This window comes from Oncorhynchus keta, chromosome 17 (assembly GCF_023373465.1).
Source record: "Oncorhynchus keta strain PuntledgeMale-10-30-2019 chromosome 17, Oket_V2, whole genome shotgun sequence".
Lineage (NCBI taxonomy): Eukaryota > Metazoa > Chordata > Actinopteri > Salmoniformes > Salmonidae > Oncorhynchus > Oncorhynchus keta.
In genome coordinates, this window is record NC_068437.1 from 18463346 (window position 1) to 18491176 (window position 27831).

Sequence of the window (27831 nt, forward strand, 5' to 3'; positions counted from 1 at the left end):
AAATTGTTTTTATCCCATCAGCCTCTTTAAAGGACTACTTGATCTTGGCCTCTCAGTGAAAAATATATCCTATTAAACCTTTTGGGATCTGTAGTATCTGAATGACGTCTGTCCCTTTTTGCTCAGGGATTGAGCTTGTAAGAGCTCAGTGATTTGGCAGAGATATCTGCCCAGCAACAATGTACAGAACTAGCCAACAATGTATGGCGACCTAGAAACACCTGTCAGATGGTTTATATGTTTCAAGTGGTTCTGGGCCTGACGTGCACTCTGACGAAAGCACTGCAGTCCTTTATGAGGTGGGACATGTGACTCTGCCTATTTCCTCTGTGCTTTGCATCTCCTCCGGTTCCACTGTGACCTGAGGCCCCTGATAATATTTGATTCCAAAACTCTCTGATGTTTGAAAAAAGAAAAGGGGGGGTCTGTTAGAATAGATGATCCTGCAGCCAGGTTAAATTCCTCTCCCCAACGGTTGAGTGGGCCAGCTGTGTAATGCCTTCTCCAAGCCCTGGCATTTCCTGAAGCTGGTCCCGGGTACCTGGACGACAGGCGGTGAGCCCTGGAACTAGCGGGCCTTAGGTCCAGAGGCTCTCTCTCTCTACTGGCTCTGCTGGCACTGCCCGGCCCCAGAGCCCAACCCCAGTGCCCAGCCAACAACTCATTCTGGTTGAAATAAAGCACAGAGGGCCATTATTATCATGAAAAAATGCAGTAAAACTCCTAAAGGCATATTTTATCCCTTGTCACATCGACTGCCAACACTCTAAATGCCAACAGAGGATCTGCTAGCATTCCAGAGCTTCGCGTAGCAGTTATACTGAGGGTTTGTGGGAGAGAAGCAGCCATGAGAATCCAGCACTGGTGGAAAATCTGATTTGTTAGGGTCTCTCCCTCCTCCTGTAAGTGGCTGGAGTGAATACGCTGAGTCCTACCATAGAATGTGGCTGACGGAGAGGAAATGAAGGCCCATGCTCATATTGTCTCCGTGTTTCTGCAAATCAGATACACTGAACTGAGTCTAGTAGAGGTCAGGACAAGGGTTGATTTTCCTTTTCACATTGGATAGTTTCCCATCAATGTATTGTATTGAGTATGTCTGTCCGTGTGATGCAATAGAGTACGTGTTTCTTCTTTTACTTGCCTTTTCTCTGACAGCATTTCACTACTCTGGTCTGCTCTGATGTGCAGCAGTCATTCAAATGATCTGCTTCAAACGTAGACTCCTGGTGTCAGACCTGGTGCAAACGGTGTTAAATTAGTACCCTCAGCTCCGCTACGACCTAATCCCCAACTCCTCAGCACCGGATTACGTTTCTAGTAGGACTCCTTTTTGTGCAACACCTCTTTTTATGGGGGCTCCAAATTGGTTTGTTGAATTCCCAGTGGGCCGTTGAAACCAGGGCAGTCTCTTTCCCAGACTCTCATTAACCAAAGTAGAACAATCCTCCCACTGTGTGTCCTCGTACTGCTGGGATAGTAATGGCGACCGCCCGGTCGACGAGGCTCTCTGCTCTCAGAATAGAGCCACCTGTAACATTGCAGATCATCTCCTAATACACCATTGTGAGTAGTCTTGCGTTAATACCACTTAATTACCCACACTGAAATGGGACTGTAGCTGCATGGTTGTGTCAGGCCTTCCAGCTGGTTCAGTGTGTATTGAAGCAGAGGCTCAGCAGTCTGACCAGTGGGAGGGGTGAGAGGGGAAAAGGGGTGGGGTTATTAGACACATGACTCAGACAGGACAGTGGGTCACACAGGTTAGGAGGGCGGGACTCTGACAGGGCTATCACTTCAGGCTTATAGCAAAGGTGGGAGGAGTTAGGGAGAGGGGAGAGAGGGAGGCGCTCGGCCCGTGCATGCCTGAAAATGCACTTAGGGATTTACACGTGAACATACTGCACTGCCAAACAGGTTACTGATCACGCAGTGGCAGAGTAAACACGTCGGCTATTAAGCAGAAGCTGGAGTGTTGTTGGATGCCTGCTGGCAGCACATCGTTGCATGTGTGTCGTGTTCTAGTGAGAGGACTGGAACTGTTGACCGTCGCTGAGCCCAGTGTAACTCTCCCTCCCTGTGTGTCCCGTTCAGCTGAGCCCGGGCCACACGAGACCCTCCTGCACTTTGCGGCTCGGCGCGGTCTGCGGAAGGTGGCCTTGTTTCTGCTCCAGCAGCCAGGAGGCAGAGAGGCTCTCAGACTGCCCAACAAGCAGGGCTCCACACCAGTCAGTGTGGCAGAGAAGAGGGGCCACGGCCAGCTACAGCAGCTCTTCACTGGGTAAGTACTCACCTGTGTCCCATCCTATATACTTCACACAGGGCCTAAATATGAACAACCTTTACTACAGTAGTGATAACCTTCAGATACACGATTGCTATGCTTCCATAGGAGTAAGCTAGCCAGCCAGTCATTTCTACTACCTCAGGTACGTGTGAAAGAAAAGCAGAACCTGTTAAAGAAACCGGGTCTTCATAATATATTCTGCTGTTTTCAGAATGTTGTCTGTGAATGAAATGCACAACCCTCTCCACAGCATTTAGTTGCTCTCAAGTCGTTAGGTAGCTCTTCGTCGCCCTTTTCGTTAACACATAGTTTTGCATTCCTACAGATGAATAGGCAAGAATTTCAAGCGAGCTCATTAGGATTTGGGATCCAAACCAGCGAGAGGTGTCTTTTATGTAACCGTGGGAATGGGAACAGCTCTGGTTAGTTAGGAGCTGGGGATGTTGAAATGTGTTTGGAGTGTTTGGGGAACACAGAGACAAGCAGACAGACCAATGATGAACTCTGCAGCTTCGCTCCGAACTGCTGCTGTCAGCACAGAGTCCAACGCTATATGCACTTTAAGTACGTCAAGCCAGACCAGTATTTGGTCGTCTTTGTGGGACAAAAATCACAAAATGTACCTAGCTGCGGCCTCATGATGGCATACATTTGAGGTCCGTCTTTTTCATTTGTACTGTTTTAGAATCAGGAGGGGATGTTAACGTGTTGGACGACAGCTCGTACGCTACTCTGTGGTCTCACAGGCTGTACCAGCTGTATGGGATTGGTTACATGTGCTCACACATCTGAGCTATAAAATAACACAAGAAAACAGCCAACATTTTGGTTTCAAAACTAGACCAATGTTAACTCGGCAGCCCCAGTAGGTTACATCCCCCAAACACAGATGACAGATTTACCACTGAAAAAAATTGTAGTGAAGATGGTGGGAAACAGTGGTTTCATGGAACTACTATAGAAACTGCATTTCCAGTTTATCTAATAGAGATAATTTGCTCCCAGCCACAGCCTCAACTAGCACCTCACCAAACCAGTTTGATTACCTGCTTTTACCATCAGTGCCGTCCGTGATACAGTGCTGATCTGTTCTCCAGCTGAGCACATACGCTTGACCTCATTACAGAGTTCACCAGAGGTCACTTATCTCTCTCTATGACATTGAGGTTCAGATGTCACCTAAGTCCCAGACAGGGATGTGCTGGACCTGCGTGGACCAGTAGAGACCGGGTCATATGGACACTCTCAGGCCCCAACACCGCATGGTGTCTCTCTATCTGCGGCACACAGACTGCTTTGCTGTCCCCTGGGTCAACGGTCTCTGTCGGGTCTCTTTCGACCTGGGTTGGTGGAGGCTGTGAAACCCGATCACCGTAGGAGAGCGAGAGAGAGCAGCACTAGCGGGAGCTCCTCAGAGGCACTGTGTGTGTTACAGAAGAGAACAAAGCAACTGTTTTCACTAGACTAGACCAGGGATTTCTCCGTACCCACTCTTCCTGCGCTTCCTCGTCTGCATGTAACAGTTACACCAGTCACATAGACACCAACCCATGTTCATCTCTCTGATGTTGCTTGGTGTCGTTGGGGAGGCTGTTGTTCGGTGTTGTTTTCGGGAGAGTTGTGGAAAGGTTCCTGAAATGAGTTAAGCTGGGAGTGGAGAGATTGAGTCACCTGGCTTCTGACGTTAAATGCTCTGAGACAGGATTAGTTCAGGTCAGGGACAGCCGGCTGTTTATTTGGCACAGGAGAACAGTTAGGTGTCATGGCTGAATCTCAACAGCATAGTTGTGAACATTCCACCCGCTGGCTGTAGGAATAAGCTGGTTAGGTCATATACCATTAACAAAGGAATAATAAACCCAACGTTTATAGTACAGTTGTCTTCATGACAACTGTGTGTTGTTAAAAGCTCTCTCCCCTGGCTCCCGAGATTGAGGCTGGGTCCTGGCTGCATTCGGGTTCCCTACTCAGGTCCCACAACGTGGCTCTGTTGTGTTCTTCCCCCGTGCCGTGTCCTGCCTTTCATTCCCCAGTGAATGATGTTAGGGGGTTGCCATGGAGACCCATTCAGCCCTGTGCTGGCACCGGGCGCCAAGAGGCAGGTGAGAGCAGCCTCTGATCTCATCGCTCCTGCAGACCAAGGCTCAAATACTATTTCCAACCATTGAGTTTTTGCTGTAGCCTGCTTGGAGTGGGATATGGAGCAGAACTATTCTATTGGTCCGTTAAGCCGGGCAAGCTCAATCAAGCATGGAATAAAGTATTGGAAATGATTTCAAATAGTATTTGAACCCAGGTCTGCACTCCTGTCACCAGGGGCTGGAATCTTACTAATCCAATCCATTTACTGAATGACTCCCTCATGCCCTTTGCTTCCATCAGATTGTTTTGGTTTTGTGTCCTTCTCACCGGAGCTTACCAGTGGTGACATCATCACCACTGAGTCGATTAGAGTCAGTTCCACTCATTGTGAGAGAGCAGAACAGATGACTCAACCCAGGCAGAGAGAGATTCACACCCAGGACCACAGGACAATACACTACTAAAGTCCCTCCCAGGATTTAGCCATTACAAGAGGCGTTTAGAATAGGTCCATGCCGAAAATGTCATTTTAGCACGGCTATGTTTGATCTCTTTGCTTTGTTTTTTGTTCCTCTTTGTAACTCAGTAGAACTGGTTTCACTGGTGGAGGAGATTAGAAAGGGAGAAGTGGCGTTTACTTTTTCAATTCCACCGATATCATAGAACAATGAATTAAATACCAGTTCTGTGATTGAGATAGAAGTAGCAATGAAGCTGACCAGTTTTGGTGGTGAGGTCGGCGGTGGAATGGTGAAAGGTTGGTCTCCCTGGGAATGAACCTGTGGATCACAATAGCTGTTATAATATGGGCGTAGGTAGTGCTGCTGAATTCTGAGTCAGTGCTGAGTGCTTTGGCTACCTCCTCTCTGACCAGGTGTGTTCTGTTTGTGTTGAGCAGGGTTGAGACCTCGCCGGACACCCGGATAAAGGCAGAGGAGAGGCAGTGTTACCCAGGAGGCCGAGCGCTGCAGCACCACCCTAGACTGAACACCTACACCCTGACGGTGGACACGGTGCCAGGGAAAACTCCGCCCAGCCTGCAGGGAGAGGTGGAGGAGCTACAGAAACTCATCCGCTCACACAGAGACAACAAGGTGAGCTATAGAACTCTGCATTTAACTCCGTCTGCGTTCAACTCTGTCTGCTGTCTCATTTTGTTGCTTTGAACTATGACTTACTTGCCGTATTCTCATACACTAAGTCATCTCAGAACCCAGAATCAAATCTTCTGGCTAGCTAGCCAGCCTATTGTAAGTTACCTGTGGGTTTTTGTTTGCTCTGAACATTTTGTGCATGTCTTATCTTGACTCGAAGTGAAGATCCCTGTGTGTAAAGTGTGATGTATAATGTGTGTAAATGACGTTTAATTAATGGGACAATTATTCACCCTGCATTTCTGTTTGTACTGTAGGGAGATCATGTGTTCCAGCAGCAGTCACCAGACGAGCTAAACAGTACAGCAGGATCCGGCGGCATCAGCAACACGTCAGCGCACACAGCTTTACACCCCCAACACAGCCATGCCCACCTCGCGGGAGGGGCGTGGCCTTGTCCGAACGGCCAGCTAGAGGAAGGAGAGGCGGGCCCCGCTCAGGCAGCAGTAAAGGACTCTGTGAAGGCGTTAGATAAAAGAAGTGAAGCTGCAGCACAGCGGCGGAAGAGGGAGGGTGAGACTCCAGCTGTCAGCACACCGTCCTGTGGAAACCAGCAGGAGGAAGCTGATAGGGAGAGGACAGGCGTAATCACTGCCAGGCAGAGCAGCAAGGCAGGGCGCCGTAAAAGGAACAAGGAAGAGCGAGAGAAGAGGCGAGCAGAGACTGAGACGGGCGATAAGGCTGCTGCTTTTCCGACGACTGTTACGCCAGCCATGGGCCACGCACAGTCCCAGGAACACCCGGAACACCCAGAAGACAAGCATTGGCCCCTGGAGACTGGGGAGAGGAGTACAGTCAACAGCAGTAGCAGCTGTGGGGACACGAGGGCTCAAAAGACTATGGAAAGGCAGGGGGAGCCTGACAACATCGAGGAGATGGATTGTAGAGCACCCTGGGCTCAGATAGAGGCTGGGGTTCCTGTGGAGAACGGGCAGCACGGTGAACATGGCGGCGAGGTGGAGGTGGAGTACGCGGAAGCCGCCTCTGAATGTACTCTGCAGACAATGACAGGAGCTGTGAGCCGCCATCAGGCACAGGCTGCACAGTCACAAGACCCAGAACAAAGACAGGAAATCACCACAGCGCTGACGAGTTATTCTGAGGAGCAGGATTTGGCCAATAACAGCAGCCAGACCCGGGGGTCTGAGACTGAAAGAGTTGGTGATATTGGCGGTACACACGAGAGAAAGAGAGAGGCAGGAAACCCCGACCAACAGACTAACGGTAGCACTGAGTCAGCCAGCAGCCGAAGTGGAGAGACTGACACAAACAGCATGAAGCAGAGCCCCAGTATGACAGAGGGAGAAAGCGAGAGCAGCCGTTCACACGGACCCAGTAGCGTTACAGCACCAGAGCCCAGTGAGCAGGTCCTGGATCAGACGGCGGAGGGCACAGTGGAGGTAGTGGTACCACCACCACAGCATAACCAGGACGGTGCCCACAGCCAGGGCCACGAGGCTGGGCAGGAATGGGAGGAACAGGCGTCCACCGACTCAGCCAGAAGGACAACTGAGGATGGAGAGAGACTGAGCGTAGAGAAGTGGACCATGGGGCCACAGCACTCTGATGATGTCACAGACCTCCAACCCTCTCATGAGGAGGAGGAACTCGTCCAGTCGGATAGTTGCTCCGCGGACAAACTGTCTGAAGAGGGGACAGTCACAGGAGAGGAGACCCCTGCAAAGAAGAAGGTGTCTATACAGTGGGCATCGTTAGAAGAGGCAGACTCTCTGCCTTGTAGGGAGGAGATAGCAGCCACAGCTGTAGCAGTGGTGGCCATAGCAGTAGCAGCTGCTGTAGCAAACATAGAACAATGCCACTCCAATTCAATGCTGGAGGCAAGCCGTGTACCGGAGGCTGTTGACAACCAGCGTGAGCATCAGACTGGACCCAAAGACACTGCACCAAGGTCAGGGGTCACTGTTTCTGAGGCCACTGAGACCCTTACCTTGGATGGGGGTCCTATTGTCTCACCTGGGGAGTTACTGGGGGATGTGATGGACAAGAACCCCTCAAAGGGAGAGGATGAGCCACGTCTTCTACAAGGAGAGGAGAGCAGTGACCTATCCGAAGCCAGACCTGGGAATGAGAATGAAGTGGAGGCCAGACTAGCAGGCCTGAGTCTGACCCAGGGAGAGAGTGTAGAAGCCAGCAGAGAGTGTGGAGACTCCCACCCTCAGACAGACATGTTGTTACATGATGAAAGGGCTGTGGACAGACAGAGCGATGAGGTAATCACATCCTCCTCCACTATCTCCCCAGGGAGATCCTCAGAGCTGACACATCAGGAGGCTATTCCAGAGAGACCGGCCACACCTGCAGATTTACATACAGCCAGTGACTCTGACAGTGGTACGGCCCAGAGTCCAGAGCTGACTTCCCTCTCGGAGCTAGACAGTGAAACAGGCCCGGGTGAGGAGAAGCGCAGCTTCTCAGTGGAAGTAGACGGTGGATTGTCCTTGGGCCTGCAGTCCCCAGACACACTGGCCAGCCTGGATGGAGTGAGTGAGAGAATGCTGGATACTAAAGTGGAGTGTTCTGAAGCTTTGAGACCCCTTGACAAGTCTGTGAAAGGTAAGGCCACACAATGACAAAACAATGATAACTGCTTTTGCTTTGCTCACCTATAGATTCATTAATGCAGATGAATAAGAAGAAACCATTTATTTGAAACATTTCATTCAAGGATTCATAAGTAAGCATTTCACAGTAAGGTCTATAGACCTGTTGTATTTGGCATATGTGACAAATACAATTTGAGTTGATGAGTTAGTAGAGCTGGGACGAAAAAGTGAAAATGACAGACATGGACACTGCCTTCTTCCTACCGAAGCATTTCGCTCAAGTCGGGGATTTCGCTACGCAGGGCTTCTGTGGATTGTTCTACAACCATTATTTGGTCAGCGGTAATAGCCTATGCATTATGTTGACTCATGCTCTGAAAGTATCTGTCCCAGTTCAGCTGCCGGCTGCTGTGTGAGTGAGCCACCCTCAGTGCTCAGAGAAGGGGAGAAGCTCAAGCATATGACCGTTACTTAAAATGCAATTGCAGGAAAAATACTGTTTTCAAAAGCAGCTACTGTTGTTCTAGTTTTTTCCCCCCGCAAGGAAATTGGTCAGGGGATTGTGGATCTGTCTCCGTTAGTACTTTAGCATGTTTGTACGTTAGCCACAGACAACATCTCAGACAACTCAGGGACGATTTTGTTAAAATTTAGGTGAATGACGCGTCATGCCATAGAGAGCCGCTATTTACAAAACGATACTGCTTGGCCCAAGGGGGGCACTGCATCATTCGTGGGGGATGTCTAGCTGTTGTTGATTTATCATTTTCGCCAAAGAATTGTCAATTTATCCATTTTTTTGTTCATATCGTCCAGCTGCAGTAGTTAGTACAAGCTCAAATTCAAGTAGATTTGGGTCATGAGGAAAATCTGAAGCTCACTTTTCATGTACATGAACCCTTTACTACATATCCCCTACTTTATATCCCAGCTGCTAAATTCAGGCCTGGTGTGCATTTTTGTCGTCTTTCTTAACTGCACCGTCCTTTCTGTGTGAGCACACTGTTGTACGACTCTGAGCATGTGACCATTTAGTTCAGCTATGCCTGAGCTTTTACCGTTGCTAAAAGGGTAGGCTGTCATTTGTCATGGCATTCTGTGGAGGTTGAACCACAGAATATTTACCTCAAAACAGGAAGTAGAATATATTAAAATGTAACTTTTAACACATTTTGTCAGCTATACCATGTCAATTGTAGAATGCTTGTATATGACATTATATGACTCTCTGGCTAGGCTTGGGCAGTATCCAGATTGTCATACCTTCATACAGACCTTGTGCCATACCGGGATATCCTGTAATACCAGCACTGAACACAAGGGCTATTTTCAAACAACACTTAGCATCTGTAATTCGAAGGTTAGCAATGCTAATAAGTACATGTAAAATTACATAGAGGATGCTAACTAAATGCTAACGAGCGCAACGTGAACATTTTATACAGTCTCTGACCTAAACTATTTGCAGGACAGACTTCCCAACTCAAAAGTTTTACAATGAGCACAGAAATGCTACTCGCAGTTTACTCCAAGCACAAGACAAATATTAGACATCAAGGCTCTTGATCCAGGAGGGGATTTTCTGGTGTTAGGATTTTGGAAGAAGCTAACCAACCACTTAGCTAGATAGCTAACTAGATACTAAATTAGCAAACAAAATGCACAACTGCAGAAAATGTAGCACATTTTAACCCGTTAACTTAATAGTTATAAGATGTCTAGCTGGCAAACATTTAGCTGTGAATTCCATACTGTAAGTAGTTCACCTGACAATTGCTGCACAACAGTGAGCGACTGAGCTCCGGTCTCTCATCGTGCTGTGTTTATAAAGAAACACCACATGACTGGGGATTACCGGTAAACTTCATAATGAAAGATTATGTGGTAGATGTAAATTAAGATTGCGATCTTCTTTATCTCCTAACCTATAGAACAAGTTGACTGCAGGGATTTACTTCAAGTTCAGTAGCTTTAAATATTAGAATTTATTCCAAAACTTCTGAGAAATTGTTTAAACGGCATTTCCAAATACCCCGGTATAAGGTATATATGGTATACCACCCAGGCCTCTTGTCCCTGAGTCAGTCTGAAAAGGTCAAAGGCTCCATGTCAGTCATCTAGAGAGCTGTGTGATTGTGAATGGGGCTGTGTGTGTGTATTTACGTATCCAAGCAGCAGTACAATGATCTCTCCAGACCTTACAGTAGGCTCTGAAAATAAAGGTATCCTTCCAGAGCCTTCCCTGTCTTGGCAGTCCGTGAGCACATGGCTACACCCAGGCCTTTTCCTGTCTGGTTGGGAATATGGAGCAGAATAGATCCTCTGATTCTACACTGATGTAGTATAAATAGAGATCATTGTCCTCTCTTCATGCATGGCAGCTTGTTTATAGTTGCTTTTCTAACGGTTGTCAAGGCCTATGCTGTTTATACATTAGATACTACTGGTATGATTCATTATTTTGAGTTCATATTTTGAACTTGAGTTGAATTTTTCATTTATTAATTTACGTTTTCATTTATGGAGAGGATTCTGTGTTAGTTTGTTCATAGGGTCAAACGGTCAGGTTCCGTATATGTCTGTGTCATACCTGTGTCATACCTGTGTCATACCTGTGTCATACTGTATCACTCCCCAGACAAAGACACGGTGTGTCCAGCCCAGGGAGAAGAGAAGGGAAAGAAGGAATCTCTCGCATACAGGGAAGACTCTACACTGGTGAGTTAACGTTTCATGTTTCAAAGTTTATTCGCCACGTGCACATGTGGAAAACAGTACAGTGAAGTTGATACTTTGAGAGCTCATTGCCAAGAATGCAGTGATAGTACTAATGGTATGGACAATTATAGAAAATATAGAAAACATATCAAAATATATATAGAGAAATAAACAGACACCTTACAAGTCCTCAAATGGCAGCTTCATTAAATAGTACCCCCAAGGCCTCCCGGGTGGCACTGCATCGCAGTGCTAGCTGTGCCACCAGAGACTCTGGGTTCGAGCCCAGGCTCTGTCGCAGCCGGCCGCAACCGGGAGGTCTATGGGGCGACTCACAATTTGCCTAGCGTTGTCCGGGTTAGGGAGGGTTTGGCCGGTAGGGATATCATTGTGTCGTCGTGCACTAGCGACCCCTGTGGCGGGCTGGGCGCAGTGTATGCTAACCAGGTCGCCAGGTGCACGGTGTTTCCTCCGACACATTGGTGCGGCTGGCTTCTGGGTTGGATGTGCGCTGTGTTAAGAAGCAGTGCGGCTTGGTTGGGTTGTGTATCGGAGGACGCATGACTTTCAACCTTCGTCTCCTCCGAGCCCGTACGGGAGTTGTAGCGATGAGACAAGATAGTAGCTACTAACAATTTGATACCACGAAATTGGGGAGAAAAGGGGATAAAATACAATAAATACATTAACAATTAAAAAAATAGTACCCACAAAACACTAGTCTCAACGTCAACAGAAGAAGGCCAGCATCCTGGAGTCGCCTCTTCACTGTTGACGTTGAGACTGGTGTTTTGCGGGTACTATTTATTGAAGCTTCCAGTTGAGGACTTGTGAAGCATCTGTTTCTCAAACTAGACACTCTAATGTACTTGTCCAGTTGTCCAGGCCAGTTTTATTACTTCTATAATCAGCATTACAGTTTTCAGCTATGCTAACATAATTGCAAAATGGTTTTCTAATGATCAATTAGCCTTTTAAAATGACAAACTTAGCTATTAGCACGTTGCCATTGGAACACGGGAGTGATGGTTGCTGATAATTGCTGATAATGGGCCTCCATTCAAAATCAGCCGTTTCCAGCTACAATAGTCATTTACAACATTCAAAATCAGCCGTTTCTAGCTACAATAGTCATTTACAACATTCAAAATCAGCCGTTTCAAGCTACAATAGTCATTTACAACATAAACAATGTATTTCTGATCAATTTGATGTTATTTTTAATGGACAAAAAATGTGATTTTCTTTCAAAAACAAGGACATTTCTAAGTGACCCCAAACTTTTGAACGGTAGTGTAGATGTGAACAGAAGTAATAGTGACCAGTAGCAGAATAAATAGATACTAAATGTAAAAGCAATCCATAGTCAATGAAAAGCAGCGTAATGGTAGTAATACAACTAGTCAATAATCATTATTATCATTATATCACGTTCATGTTTTTGTCAATTTACAGATTGAAAAACTCTTGGTACTCTAATGATTTGGAACATGAGTAAAACTCTGACTCCTGTCCCCACAAATCAGTTGAAGTCACATATAGTCTGATTGATGTAACATTTTCCATGACTGGGAGATCATTTGTTTCTGGGAAGCAATTATCTTATCGCTGTTCCATGCCAAGCATTCCCACCTGACCTCACTAAATAAACCCTTTTTTTGTCATGTTGTTTGCCTTCACTTTTGGGAAAGTCCGTACAAACATGACGCACTTCTCGGCCTGACAAGCTGAACTCTTGTTTCTAAAGGTCAGGTGGGCAGATATGGGAAAGCTGTGGCCACGTGGTTCACCGTGTGTGTGCGTGCGTGTGTGTGTGTGCCCTACCCTGTTTAACCAGGAGGAGAGAAAAATAAAAGATGACCTCACCGTCTCTTCTCTCCCCTGAGAGGAGTGATATGAGGGGTGAGAAACAAGCCGTAGAGAGGGAGGCAGAGATAACACAGTCCCACTGACAGTAGCTGCAGCAGCAGTGTGAAGACAGAGAGGAAGGAAGGAAGTGTCTGATTAGCAGCAGGAGACATCCACACCAGCAGGTCAGGGCACTGCCCTCCCACGCAGCTCTAGAAGCACACCTTTTCCTATGGGAAGCCATATTGTTTCCTACTGTTGTCATTCTCTGTTTCTGACTACCTGGTTCTGAAAGGTGACCTTCTATTGTATAGTAGGTCTTGTGTTATGGTGAGGGACTGACCGTGCAGTTGTGGGCAGGCATCCTCTGTGATTTTCTTTTGTGATTCTCTACAATTTTCCTGGGTTGTTTTGTGTGGTGCGTAATTGTCAGCATAGTCCACAGGGCCTATGTGACTGAGATGATGTCATACTGAAATGCTTCGGCCATGTCATATCTCTGTTGTGATCACGCCGCAATCTGCAGGCAACTTTCTTCTGGTATGATAATTGTCTTCATGCATGAAGGATTAGGTGTATTGTTCAGCGGTGATTTAGTTCTGCAATTCACCCCCCTCTTGTGAATGTGGCTAAGCTGTGCTGCTTATCTGGAGAGTGGCATGTAGACAGGGCCACTGTCACAGCTCTCTCTTGGCCAGACTCCCTCTGTACTTCATTATTAGCCTTTGAGAGGAATTACACTGTAACTCTGGAGGACTGTCTTTTATAAGAAGCTCACCAGGTCAAACACAACAGCCAGCCAGACAGCCTGCCAGCCAGACAGCCAGCCAGACAGCCAGAAGTCTGTGGCACGTAAACCACATAGTCTCAGAGGAGAAGAATATTTCAACTCTTTTATGAAGATCTTTTTCAACGGTCTGAGTCTAGTTTCAGTTAGAAGCAATGTAGTGTACTCTGTGAATGTCTATCAGAGTCAGACACTGGCTGGAACCAAGGCTGTGGGTACCACAGTGTTTAGTACGAGGATCAGGGTACATCTGATTTTTAATGTCAGTTAGAAAATAGAAACAGAGTTTGTAGACATGCTGTATACCGTAACTGACTGATTGGCTATGAAAAGCCAACTGATATTTACTCCTGAGGTGCTGACCTGTTGCACCCTCTACAACCACTGTGATTATTATTATTTGACCCTGCTGGTCATCTATGAACATTTGAACATATTGGCCATGTTCTGTTATAATCTCCACCCGGCACAACCAGAAGAGGACTGGCCACCCCTCAGACCCTGGTTCCTCTCTAGGTTTCTTCCTAGCCTTTCTAGGGAGTTTTTTCTAGCCACCGTGATTCTACACCTGCATTGCTTGCTGTTTGGGGTTTTAGGCTGGGTTTCTGTACAGCACTTTGTGACATAGGCTGATGTAAAAAAAAAAAAGAAGGGCTTTATAAATAAATGCAATTGATTGATTGACTATGAGACAGCTGAAGATTGGGTGCAGTGCAGGACTCATTCATATCTTCCTATTAGCAGCTGTTGAAGGTCCATGCCGTGGCCTGCTCCGCTCAGTGCTCTTCCACCTGAAACAAATATCTGCCAGTGAGAGTGAAAGCAGATGCCATTTCTCAGATCCTTTCCGTCTAATTCAGTTTGCTCCAGCAGTGTTTCTCGTTGTTCTGTTGATGGAATCACGTCATTGGTGTCCGCCTTGCTGATTATGACAACCTGTCAGAGAGACAACCTGTGAGCTGTTACAGAGTGGGAGGAGCTGCATGGAATACTAATTTGGTGCTAACCTTAGTCGCCAGTAGAGGACAGTCTAACATCAACTGGAGCCGCATTTTGGTCCACAGACTGCACCAGAGGTCTGTTTGAACGTGTTTGATGGCCAAAGTTTTCAACGATAAGTGGAGAATGTATACAAAACAACGTAGAGCACTACAGTTCAGAATTAGCATCGACATTTACATTGCTATAAAATGTGATGCAGAATGTTTGGTTAATTGAATTGTATGATGCAACACAGCTTTCAGTGTCAATGAGTTTGTGTGAGGTACAGTTGAGTAATCTTCGTAAAACAGAACTGCGAGTACTGCAGAGAGCAGCCAGGAAAGGAGGAAGTCCTGAAATACGGACAGACTGTGCTGCTGCTGCCTGCCAAAACCATAATGAGTGTTCCTGCCAGCTCTGTGTGTCCTCAGGCACCCCCTAGTGTTGTGTTCTGGTATAACTACCTCCCGATGTGTACAGCATTTCAAACGGTTAACAAGAAAAATACAGATGACATAAAAAACATATTTTTGCCAGAATGTTTGGTTCAGTAATATATTGCCTGTCTTAATCTTGCAGAGGCGTGCTTGACAGCCTGCATTCTAGTCAGGAATTGTCATGGTTTATGATTTTTGAGTTTTCACAGGTTACTAAACCAAGCATGATTATAAATGTGCTTCCCTACTGCAGTGGAATGGGCTGCCTGGGCACTGTAGGTCCTGAGGCTGCTCAGTGCATAAAAGGAAGGATATTTTCCTCCATATTGTTTTGGTTTGGGGGGAAGCAGGGGGTAGCTAGTTGCGGTGAATACTTCAGTGAGTCTGTTCATCGCTCACTGAACCTGACTAGGGTGGGTCTGGCTGTATGTGTGTCTCTTTATCCACGTCCCTCTTCTTTCCCATTCACCCTCCTCTCTGGTTTCTCTTCCCCTCCCTCTGTAGTTGTACAGCAGGATATAAGGACACACGCAACCGTGCAGTTTGTCTCTCTCCCCCCCCTACCTACCTACCTAGGTCCTGTTGACTACAGGTCCGATACCAGCCCAAGAACTCCATAGGTGCTCAGGCTCAGACCCTCTGTGTCTGTATGCATCAGGGCCTTACAAAGGGCCCTTCACGGAGCACCCCCTCTCCCATCCACCACCTCTCTGAACTCACCCTGACCCACAGCCTTTAATGTCGATTGATCCTTCTCTCAGTGGAGGAGCTCACATGCTTCACCCACACCACTATGTTTACTGAGCAGGCAGCACGTAACATCGTACACTTATTGACATTTTGTCACACAACCACATTTTAGGTTGCTTTCAGAGACTCTTCGGTTGCTTTCAGAGACTCTTAGGTTGCTTTCAGAGAATTCTGCATTCTTCACTATTTGGAATAGGTTGTTATTTACTGTAGACGTGGGTTGAGAGTTTGTTGTGGTATGCACAGTGGTTGTACAGTGTGAGAATAGAAGCCAGTCCTTGGTTAGCACAAAGAGAGGCTGGAAGAAATCAGGAAGTGTTGATTAAACCCCCCCCCCCTCCTCCGTAGTGGTTTTAACCAATGAGAATTGCCACTTTAGAAAAGTCCCCTAAACATGATTAGCATGTCATGTATCTGGGTCTGTTGTTTTCCTCTCATAATGTTACAAGCTGTGTGCCCTGGGGAATAGTAGGAATTAGGGCAAGTTGCTCTTGTTTCCAGGGGTTGTCTTTCGTTCTACTAAGCTGCCCAGACGTGTTAGGACCGACAGAGCCCCAACCCTCTCTCTCTCTCTCTCTCTCTCTCTCTCTCTCTCTCTCTCTCTCTCTCTCTCTCTCTCTCCTCTCTCTCCTCCCCCCTCTGTCTTCCCCCTCTCACCCCCCCCCCTCTCTCTCTCTATCTCTCTCTGTGCGTCATGTGGACAGTTTGTAATGGTTGCCATGGTTCCAACTGTTTGTCCGTTCCATTGATGACTGTCTGCAGATGTGGAGTTTTTTCCCCCCTGCTCAAGTGTTTCACACAGAGGACACTTCTGCTTTCTCCTCTGCTTTGGGACACCCACTGTTTGAGAACATGTTACACGCATTGAGATTCCAATTCTAAGTGATACGCTTGGGGTATTTTTCATCACGAGGACCATGTTTGTACTTAAGTAAAGATAGAAGACGTATGATTTTAATTCCTAAAGGTATTGTCCTTATTAGCAGTGTTATTACATCAAACCTATGGGACAAGCAACAGCAGTTGACTATGTCTCTAGTCATAGTTTATCTGATCTGTTGCTCCTCACTGTGTGTAGGAGAGCTTCCCTCTTCTGGAGCCAGTCTGTATGCAGGTCATGCATCACAGTGGCTTCTCCTTATCAGCCTGTTTCCATAGACACTCTCTCCCTGCCGCTCAGCATCACAGCACCCACTGGGTACAGCTGTTCAACTCGTCGCCACACGGGAGAAACGGGGGGGAATAGATGCAGATTGACGAGAGGATAAGAGGAGTTGAAATTGAACGGAAAATGGAGAGAGATGAATAGGGGAGAGGAGAGAGAGAAAAAAATGTCAGTGAAAGAGAGGAGAGGAGGGAGGAGTGTGTGTGAGAGGGAGAAGGAAAAGAAGGGAGGGTCAGACTGAGGGGCTGGTTCTGCGAGCAGATGTGGGAAGAGTTGCTCATTTCCCCCAAACTTCACAAAGGACTCCACAAGCCTGAGCTTCATGTTGGAATCTAGTGCCTTTCTGTTAATAACCACTACTTTTCACTGCCTGGAAAGATGTACGAGCGACACAAGCGGAGGTATAGTCTGCGTGGAAAGGGGGAGAGAACAGTGGATGTCGTTTTGATAAAGGTACGAATGGACAGAGAATCTTTTTACTTGCCACATGTGTGAGAGAGCGCTCTACGCCTGTGGATGTGGTCGTGGAAGAGACCCCCCAAAAAAACAGGCTGTAGGTTTTCTTAGCAAATTTCATGACGTGTTTTCATGGAGCCTTTCGTCTCCGCTGTATCCTTGTGGTAACAACTGAGATTTCACATCTGCACTGGGAAGATGACTGTCACCTTTCGTGTCACAGAAGATTCATTTACTCTCTTTGTGTGTGTTTGTATTTGTCCGGATGTGTCTAATATTTTGCCGTTCTTCAGTGTGTGCTCAGGAGATGTGGAGTGTTTGTGAGCCGTTAGTAGCATTGAGTAGTGTGCTCTCAGGGTGGACTTTGTCTTTGGATGGAGAATGAAGGCCTGCTGGCCAGATCTCAGGAAGTGGTCCATACTCTTCTCTCTCTCTCTCTCTCTCTCTCTCTCTCTCTCTCTCTCTTTCTTTCTTTCTTTCTTTCTTTCTTTCTTTCTTTCTTTCTTTCTTTCTTTCTTTCTTTCTTTCTTTCTTTCTTTCTTTCTTTCTTTCTCTCTCTCTTTCTCTCTCTCATTTCCTCTCTCTTTCTCTCTCTCTTTCTCTCTCTCATTTCCTCTCCCTCCCTCTTTCTCCCTCTCTCTTTCTTTCTCTGTCTCCTCTCGCTCCCTCCTCCTCTCAATCTCTTTCTCCCTCTGTTTACTTTGGATGACACTTCGTCTGTGTGCAAAGTGTGAGTCACGGAATACAATGCTAGGATTCTGAATGTGATGCATATTCTGCTGTCTGTGCGTGTCGGGGGGGATTGTATATAATTTATGTAAACTTTGTGTAAATTCCTCTGTCTGTTTTCTGTCTCCAAATGTTGTCTATTACTAGTGGCACCATATCTGATTTTGATCAGTTTTGCCTCAAGTATCACGTCAAAGCCTGCCTCATCTAGCTCAACCGATTCATTAGATCAGACCCTGTTTTTCCACAGACACACAGCTACAAGCTCCGAACTCAGGAAAACCCTGCATTTGTTTTTCCTGTGAAACACAATGGCACGGCGGTGCTTTCAGCATAAGGCAAGGGAGGTGTTTCAGTGATGTGACAAATCAGTGCTCCACCAAACCGCTCAGGTTTAAGTCAAATTTTCAGCATCTCTTCACCACCACTTTGAGCATCTCTCTGTACTTTAGCTGGGTGGAACTGGGAACAGCACTGGAATTCCAGTGGAATGTGGGATGTGGGCTCTGGGTTGGTGAATATATATATATATATATGTATATGTATATGTACTGGTAAGGAAGGGCACTGTATCTTTATCTGAGAGAGCCCAGACCAAAGCAGAACAACAGAGCATGTTGGAGCGCTTGGACAGAGTAGAGTGGCCTGTGGATTTGAGGTTTGCGATAAGAGGCCAGGCTGCATCTCTGGGGGCAGGCGTCAGGCTCTATCTTTGGGCATGGGACCTGGGAATTCTCCCCTCTGCTCTCCATCATCTCTGGGTGTCAGAACCCAGGCCAGACTTGTTTTGGACAGGCATGAGGCTGGACTAGATTTGGATGGCTTCAATACAGAGGGGAAGAGATCTGCGTAAGAGATGACTTCTTCCTAAAGGATGTCATTATGCACAGGTTTGTTAGATTTCAAAGGGAATAGACAAGATGGTCCATATTAGATGGCCCTATTGCAATTCCACCCCAAAAATGAAGATGAATTGTGGTCAGATCAAATCTCCCTTCCTTAGCCTTGGTCCTCCCTCTCAGGCTGTGTGTTGTGTTCCCTGAAGGGCGAGGAGGGCAGAGTGAACTTGGTGACAGATAGACGAGGGTTGAGCGTCTCTCGAGTCCAACTCCTGGGAGAAAACATGTCTGACATGTTTTTTCTCCAGCAATGTCTCTGCTTCAGAACAACTCCACCTATTCCAAGGGCGTGTATTGATTGTTTGGGCCTAAATTAAGCTTGGGAGTGTTGTTGTTTCTGTCTGCGATGTAAGTACTGTAGCAAAGCACTTAAATGTAGCTCTCTCCAAGGACATTCCTCTCCCTTGCTGTGCCTCTGAGTCATGCCAGACATTGGCTGTCACTGTGGAAAGTGCAAGTCTGAAGTCTGCCATTCGTTATATTGGGTTTCTTTTCACCAGGGGCTTCCTTCTCTACCCACATGTATCCATTTATAGCTGATCATCTCCTTTTCCCAGGCAGCGCAGGAGACTGATCTACTAGGCAGCGCAGGAGACTGATCTACTAGGCAGCGCAGGAGACTGATCTACTAGGCAGCGCAGGAGACTGATCTACTAGGCAGCGCAGGAGACTGATCTACTAGGCAGCGCAGGAGACTGATCTACTAGGCAGCGCAGGAAACTGATCTACTAGGCAGCGCAGGAGACTGATCTACTAGGCAGCGCATGAGACTGATCTACTAGGCAGCGCAGGAGAATGATCTACTAGGCAGCGCAGGAGTCTGATCTACTAGGCAGCGCAGGAGACTGGAGACTGATCTACTAGACAGCGCAGGAGATGGATCTACTAGATGGTACAGGAGACTGATCTACTAGGCAGCGCCGGAGACTGATCTACTAGGCAGCGCAGGAGATGGATCTACTAGATGGTACAGGAGACTGATCTACTAGGCAGCGCCGGAGACTGATCTACTAGGCAGCGCAGGAGATGGATCTACTAGATGGTACAGGAGACTGATCTACTAGGCAGCGCAGGAGACTGATCTACTAGGCAGCGCCGGAGACTGATCTACTAGGCAGCGCAGGAGATGGATCTACTAGATGGTGCAGGAGATGGATCTACTAGGCAGCGCAGGAGATGGATCTACTAGATGGTACAGGAGACTGATCTACTAGGCAGCGCAGGAGACTGGAGACTGATCTACTAGACAGCCCAGGAGACTGATCTACGCGGCAGCGCAGGAGACTGGAGACTGATCTACTAGACAGCGCAGGAGACTAATCTACTTTATAAATGCATGTGCTCATCTATGTTTGTACCAGTGACAATTGTAGAATAGAATAAAATAGATTTGAACAAAAACAAACTATTATCCATTGTTGGATAAGAAGGGAAATGTGTCCGTACCTGAACATGTTGTGTACGGTATGTACACGTGTTCTATATTGTACGTTACATGTGTTTGTCTGGTGTGTGTGTCTGCTTCTGTAGGATAAGAGTGTAGTGTTCTCCCTCCGCCCAGCGCTGCAGGGCACACAGAGGCTGCTCAGTGCTGCACTGGGCTGTAGGCAGGCCCATCAATGAGGCCTTGTGCATTGTCCACTAGCCACTTTAAGACTGTACAGAAACCTGGTAAAGAAGCCCCCTGCCCCCACATTCTACTAGTGGGGGAAAGACAATTAACCACAAGCCTGGGGAAATCCACATGTTTTCACATTCCCTACAGAGGAGAGACATGTACACATAGACTTTGTTCTCTCTCCCACTCCTTCTCTTTCCCACTCCTCTCTCTCTCTCTCTCTCTCTCTCTCTCTCTCTCTCTCTCTCTCTCTCTCTCTCTCTCTCTCTCTTTCTCTCTCTCTCTCTCTCTCTCTCTTACGCACACATAACAAAAATGCGTATGGTCTTTAATGAGTTTAATGCTTTTAAATATAATGAACTTTTACAAGACTCAATCAGTTCTGCCATCAGGTCAGTTGTCACTAATAATGAACGTCAGTGCACTTGTCTTTATTGCTCAAGAAAGCAGTGGAATTACTCCATAACTTAATCGTCAGGTCATAAATCATAGTAGCCAATGGATCCTTTGTTCAGGGTTTCTTAATAGTTCCATTGTACTGTCTGTTTCATTCTCCGGCCACTCTGTCTGCTAAACCGTTTAGTCCAGACAGATAACTGACTGACTGATATATTTCCACTATAACAAAAATATCCCAACTTTCTTGAGCTTTCTTTTCTTGCTGATGGAAACCAAATAGACAGTGAACTAGAATTTTATACTTCATCATTTTTGACCCCGTAACCTACAAGTCTGCCCTTTTTGAGAATGTACTGCATAGTGTCTGTTTGAGCCTTCGGAGCGAAGATATACTGAGCTACCTCTGAGGTTTATGTGTTCTGTATTCCATATATCTTGATTACAGTCGCTCTGAAAATTAGCACAAACTAATTGCAAAATCACGTATACGCTGTTAGCTAAATGCTAACGAGATTAAAAACGAACATGACCTAATTGCAAAGACAGGCAAATCCAACTCATAAATTTATATATAAGCGTAGCTTGTTGCTACCGAATGTAATTTTCGGTGAGTGGGGACATTTACAAGTGAAAGTGAAATTGTGCAAATTAACAAAGTTGTGATGTATGCTTTTCTGAAGGAAAAAAACACTAGAAGAAAGCACAGGGAAAAATGGCAACTGTAGAGAGAACTGATCCAGAGGTCTTTGACTTCTGGCAGAAAGACAATATAAGACATCTGATGGCAAACATTTAGTTGTGAATTGCATACAGCACAATTGTAACTTCATCAGATATAGAAGACTATGGACGTTCTCCCGTTGTGCTAACACTAATGTGTTCTCCTGTTGCGCTAACGCGTTCTCCTGTTGTGCTAACACGTTCTCCTGTTGTGCTAAAGTGTTCTCCTGTTGCGCTAGCGTGTTCTCCTGTTGAGCTAGCGCATTCTCCTGTTGCGCAAACGCGTTCTCCTGTTGCGCTAGCGTGTTCTCCTGTTGCGCTAAAGTGTTCTCCTGTTGCGCTAGCGTGTTCTCTTGTTGCGCTAAAGTGTTCTCCTGTTGTGCTTATGCGTTCTCCTGTTGTGCTAAAGTGTTCTCCCGTTGTGCTAACGCTAATGTGTTCTCCTGTTGCGCTAACGCGTTCTCCTGTTGTGCTAACACGTTCTCCTGTTGTGCTAAAGTGTTCTCCTGTTGCGCTAACGTGTTCTCCTGTTGCGCTAGTGTGTTCTCCTGTTGCGCTAGCGCATTCTCCTGTTGCGCTAAAGTGTTCTCCTGTTGCGCTAGCGTGTTCTCCTGTTGCGCTAGCACGTTCTCCTGTTGCGCTAAAGTGTTCTCCTGTTGTGCTTATGCGTTCTCCTGTTGCGCTAAAGTGTTCTCCTGTTGTGCTAAAGTGTTCTCCTGTTGCGCTGACATGTTCTCATGTTGCGCTAGCGTGTTCTCCTGTTGCGCAAACGCGTTCTACTGTTGCGCTAAAGTGTTCTCCTGTTGCGCTAACGCGTTCTCCTGTTGCGCTGTCGCGTTCTCCTGTTGCGCTAGCGCGTTCTTCTGTTGCGCTAACGCGTTCTCCTGTTGCGCTAGCGTGTTCTCCTGTTGCGCTAACGCGTTCTCCTGTTGCGCTAACGCGTTCTCCTGTTGCGCTAGCGTGTTCTCCTGTTGCGCTGACATGTTCTCATGTTGTGCTAACGCGTTCTCCTGTTGCGCTAGCGTGTTCTCCTGTTGCGCTGACATGTTCTCATGTTGTGCTAACGCGTTCTCCTGTTGTGCTGACATGTTCTCCAGTTGTGCTAATGCTTTCTCCTGTTGTGCTATTTCTAAACAAACCCGTGACTGGCTCAACTGGGGAACTACAGTAAGCTTCATAATATTTGTGACAGGTGAAATGAAGAACGAAATCTGCTTTATATCCTAAGAAATTGCACAAGTTGACTGCAGGTAATAACTTAAAAAGTAGCTACAAATATTCAAATGTATTTCAAAACTTAAAAATAAATAGTTTTGACGGTATTTACATTTTCCCAAATACCCCTGTATACGGTATATACAGTATACCTCCCCAAGCCTAGTCAACACTAAGGCCATCTATAGGCGATAAAGGAATGGTAAAGGCCTTAAAGTATCCTCTGTTTTGTGATAAACCATGCTTATGTCCTGACTTAGGTAATCTGTAAGTGATTGTGGGTCGTCTGTCTATCTGACCATGGGTTGTGAATTGTGATAAAGCCATTGTGTGGTCTGAGAGGACAGTATCTCTAGGTCACTTGTCCGTATTGTCCCCCTGGTCTGGTTCTGAGCAGCAGCAGCTGTGTGTGATTGGACGGACACAGAGAGGGGCGACGCCCACACCCCCCTGTGTCACGACACTGAGACCCTGTCCCTCTGAGCAGGGGCGGAACAATAAGGCCCTGTATCTACAGCCGTGTGTGAGGGGAGAATTTCCTGGATACACACACAGACACCTCAACATACACACACACACACACACACACACATGCAGTCACACTTGCATGCACGAGTACATTCACGTATGCACTCATGTAAACACACTCGCACACACACACGCAAGCAGGCACACACACACACACTTATTACAAACACACGTACATGAACACATGTACAAGGCGTGGGAAGACTGGCTCTGTAGTTGGCGACCTGATCACATGAAGAGTGGTCTGCCAATGGGTGTGATGTCTGGGGCTGATGATGGATGATGAGGAACAGACGGTGAGCTGTATGAATCTAATCTCTGTCCTCATGGAATCTACTCTCTGTCCTCATTCTCAATAAACCCCTCCCTGGAGAAGTGTAATTGTTGTTGTTAGAGAAGTGTCGTTGTTGTAGTTAGAGAAGTGAAGTTGTTGTTGGAGAAGTGTAGTTGTTGTAGTTAGAGAGGTGTAGTTGATGTAGTTGTTGTAGTTAGAGAGGTGTAGTTGTTGTATTTAGAGAGGTGTAGTTGGTGTAGTTGTTGTAGTTAGAGAGGTGTAGTTGTTGTAGTTAGAGAGGTGTAGTTGGTGTAGTTGTAGTTAGAGAGGTGTAGTGGGATAGGTGTAGTTGTTGTAGTTAAATAAGTGTGGTTGTTGTAGTTAGAGAAGTGTAGTTGTTGTAGTTAGAGAAGTGTAGCTGTAGTTAGAGAGGTGTGGTTGTTGTAGTTAGAGAGGTGTGGTTGTTGTAGTTGGAGAGGTGTAGTTGTTGTAGTTGTTGTAGTTGGATAGGTGTGGTTGTTGTAGTTAGATAAGTGTAGTTGTCGTTAGAGAGGTGTAGTTGTAGTTAGAGAGGTGTGGTTGGTGTAGTTAGAGAGGTGTGGTTGTTGTAGTTAGAGAGGTGTGGTTGTTATAGTTACCATATTGTAACTCTTGAAATATTCAACTAATGTATTTGGGTTTTAATAAGGGCATCTACCAGAAAAAGTAATAGTTCTTCTCTTTTCAGTCTCTTTGTTTTTATCTGAGGGTTGGGTGGTGTTCTTCCTCCTCCATTCTGTTCTTACTGCCATCTGAACAGTGAACACTGATCATGAGGCGGCAGGTAGCCCAGAGGTCAGAGAGGCGAGCCAGCAACCTGAGAGTTGCCAGTTTGAATCCTGGGTCCGCCTAGATGCCATTGCCTGCTGTTGTGCCCTTGAGCAAGGCACTTAAGCCCCACAACAACAGCTCCCTGGGTGCCCAGTGTGGCCTAGAGCCTCAGACTGCTAGCAGCTGTCAGCTGAATGTCAATCAGGCCTGATGTTTACATGTGGGCAGAATTCCTCTCCGACTCCCGGTCCAAATTCCCAGCAGCAGCACGTATGGTGAGCAGCAGTTAGAGCTCAACACAGCCAGTTCCAGACACAGAGAGAGAGAGCCTACTGACTGTAGCAGACCTGGGCCGGCCCAGGGAATAGGCCAGATGTGGGCCTGGTGAGTCAGATCGAGGCACAGCCACACTGTTTATGGTCTTTCATTCACGTGATTAGATTCTCTCTACCTGCAGACATGTATTTTCTTCTCCTTCTATGCAAAGCTGTGCTCTGTGGTAGGTCTTCTATGTTCTGTGGTAGGTCTTCTATGTTCTGTGGTAGGTCTTCTATGTTCTGTGGTTGGTCTGCTGTGCTCTGTGGTAGGTCTTCTATGCTCTGTGGTAGGTCTTCTATGTTCTGTGGTAGGTCTTCTATGTTCTGTGGTAGGTCTGCTGTGTTCTTTGGTAGGTCTTCTGTGTTCTGTGGTAGGTCTGCTGTGTTCTGTGGTAGGTTTTCTGTGGTAGGTCTTCTGTGTTCTGTGGTAGGTTTGGGTCTTCCAAAGTAGAGGCCATCAATATTAAATGTCCTGAGACTGATTATATTGTATATCTGTCTGACTGTTCTATAACACCAACCTGCCAAGACAGCATGGTTGAGAATACTAGGAATTCTTCCCAGATTCTTAGGTTTTTGAAAATAGAAAGTACTTAGAAAACTTGAGGTTGGTGTATATTCAGTAGTCATTTTGTTTCTCCACCAAAAAAAATATGCTTACCGCTACTGTACTAAACACATCTGTTGTATAAGTTCGGTCTTGTTGATCCCAAATGTATTTTTGTTTCTAGATCCACAGAGAGAAGGAGACATTCTACCCTGCCCAGCCCTGCACTGATCCTACATTACAGGTGAAGACTACCATAACAGAATCCACAGGTAAGTCTAAATATGATGATGAAAAAATGTGCTATCTAGAACCTAAAAGGGTTCTTTGGCTTTCTCAAAGGGAGCACCCTTTGAAGAACCATTTTCTGTTCTAGGTAGAACCCTTGTGGTTCCAGGTAGAACCCTTTTGGGTTCCATTTGCATTTCCATTTCCATTCCACAGAGTATTCTACATGGAACCCAAAAGGGTTCCATCTGGAACCAAAAAAGGTTCCATCTGGAACCAAAAAGGGTTCTCCTATGGGGACAGCAGAGTAAAAGAACTCTTCAGAATAATTTGTATTGACCAATCCCAGGCAGTTTATTTCTGCCAGGCAGTCAGTTATCATACAGGTTATATGAGATAGAGAAGAGCAGAAATGAAGATTGGGAGGGTTGTCAGGGGTATGGCGGTCCTTGCTTGGATCATGGAAGAGCACATGTCAGAATATAATTTGATGTCTGGAAGATCTCAGTTGGAAAGACCAGGTTGTAACTTAATTTCAGAGGATTGAGATGTACTGTAGAGAAGAGAGCAGCTCTCTGTAAGAGTAGTGAAATGCTTAAAATGGCACATCATTGATTCAGATAAGATGGGGATGGCATGGACCTGCTTTCATCTGAACCTCTATCCCTACTGTACCATGTGTCCCCATAGTATCAGTCAATGTATCTCGTACCTGTAGACTAGGTTAGCATGTTGTGAAACCCTACCACCTTTGATGTCTGAAGAAGATAGTGTTCACATCTGTGCAGAGATCAGTTGGAACAACATACCTTATGTCATAGGAATTAGACTAGCGTTCACATCTGTGCAGAGATCAGTTGCCATCATAGCTCTAAAAGGTATCCATACCACTGCATTGTCCTTAGCATCTCTGTATCTTTGTCCCCTCCCTTTGAGACGCTTTCAGTCCCATCGTTCTGGTTGCTAGGCCAAACAATGACAAAACAGCAACCCACTCAAACAATAAAATCCTTCTTGTTAAAATAAAAAAAGAGCTTATAATATTTTCGGCATCTGACATCATCAACATCATACCCAAGAGGATAGCAACTATCAATGCAATGCAGCTCGTTTTTCTTCCTGATCATGTGAAAGGAAGACATGGGAAAAATGTTAAAGATTCCAGCCACCCAAAAGCCATAGACTGTTCTCTCTGCTGGCGCTCAGCAAGCAGTACTGGTGCATCAAGTCTGACACCAACAGGCCCCCGAACAGCTTCTATCCCTAACTTAATAGCTAACAAAATGGCTACATGGACAATCTGAGTTGGCCCTATTTTTCACTGTCTTTAGGCAGTCAAACTCCATGTGACCGTTTAGTCCCGGTAATTAGGCTTCTCCAAGCTCTGATGCTGCTGAGGGTCATTAGTAGCCTACCAAACTTGCTAACTGCCTGGTACTCAGCACTCTATTGTCCTTCTAATCACTCTGACATCAATGCAAATGTAATCAAAAATCGAATCAAACACTTCATGAGAGCCCATGAGCTCATGTTGCACGAGGTTTCTGTAGGCTGTGCAATTGCGTGAGAAAACAGTGATGGCCTCTACTAAAAATAGGAAGATCCCATCAGCTTTCTATAGGCTAGGCTTACTACCTTTATTTCTCAACTTTCCTAATATTAAGCACATTGCTTCTCTTTACAACAGGAGTATAGCCTACCTGGCTGGCATGAACATTAACCACAGGAAAAGCGTCCTCCATTCGCTATTTAAGTGCATAGATTACATTTATGTTTCCGCTGCCCCGGTTTCGATACAGGTGCATGATAATGGTCCTCTTTAAATCATAACAAAATGTCACACATATATTATTTAGTATATGTAAGACAAGGTTAAATCAAGAATAGTCTGATGGGTGACAATATTAGCCTATCAATTGTGAATGATATATTATCACGTATGAATGATGCCCAGCATAAGAAACAATGACTTTTTCTAATCATAGCCACACACCTCATGTAGCCTAGCCCATAGGCCTATACGTTTTGATACGGTTTGTATCTAAAGTAACTAAAGTGGCCAAATAACTTCTTAAAATGAAGCACATTAATCCACTTTACACGGGTTGTAGAGCCTAACTGGCATGTATAAGCAGCACGTGAGTTAAGTTTGGGGACGATCATTTTCACCATTAAAATGCACCTTTATAATAAAAGCATTACATGAATAATCACATTTGTGGTCACTTTTGATAATGGTGTTTTCCCGCTATGGAACATTTGTGCTTACAGCCTACTGCCATGTGCACATTGCTGCGCTTATAATGTGAAGAAATAGT

The 27831-nt window shown here is 46.1% G+C and overlaps 1 protein-coding gene across 1 annotated transcript in view; it reads left to right on the forward strand.

Annotated features, from left to right (window-relative positions):
* The window catches only part of LOC118396556 (A-kinase anchor protein 13-like), a 98262-nt gene that overhangs the window by 38448 nt on the left and 31983 nt on the right, over positions 1-27831 (forward strand). Inside the window, 5 exon segments of the mRNA XM_052465643.1 lie at positions 2095-2281; positions 5268-5463; positions 5781-8097; positions 10726-10805; positions 25470-25557. Of these exon segments, the coding sequence (XP_052321603.1) occupies positions 2095-2281; positions 5268-5463; positions 5781-8097; positions 10726-10805; positions 25470-25557 (2868 nt within the window).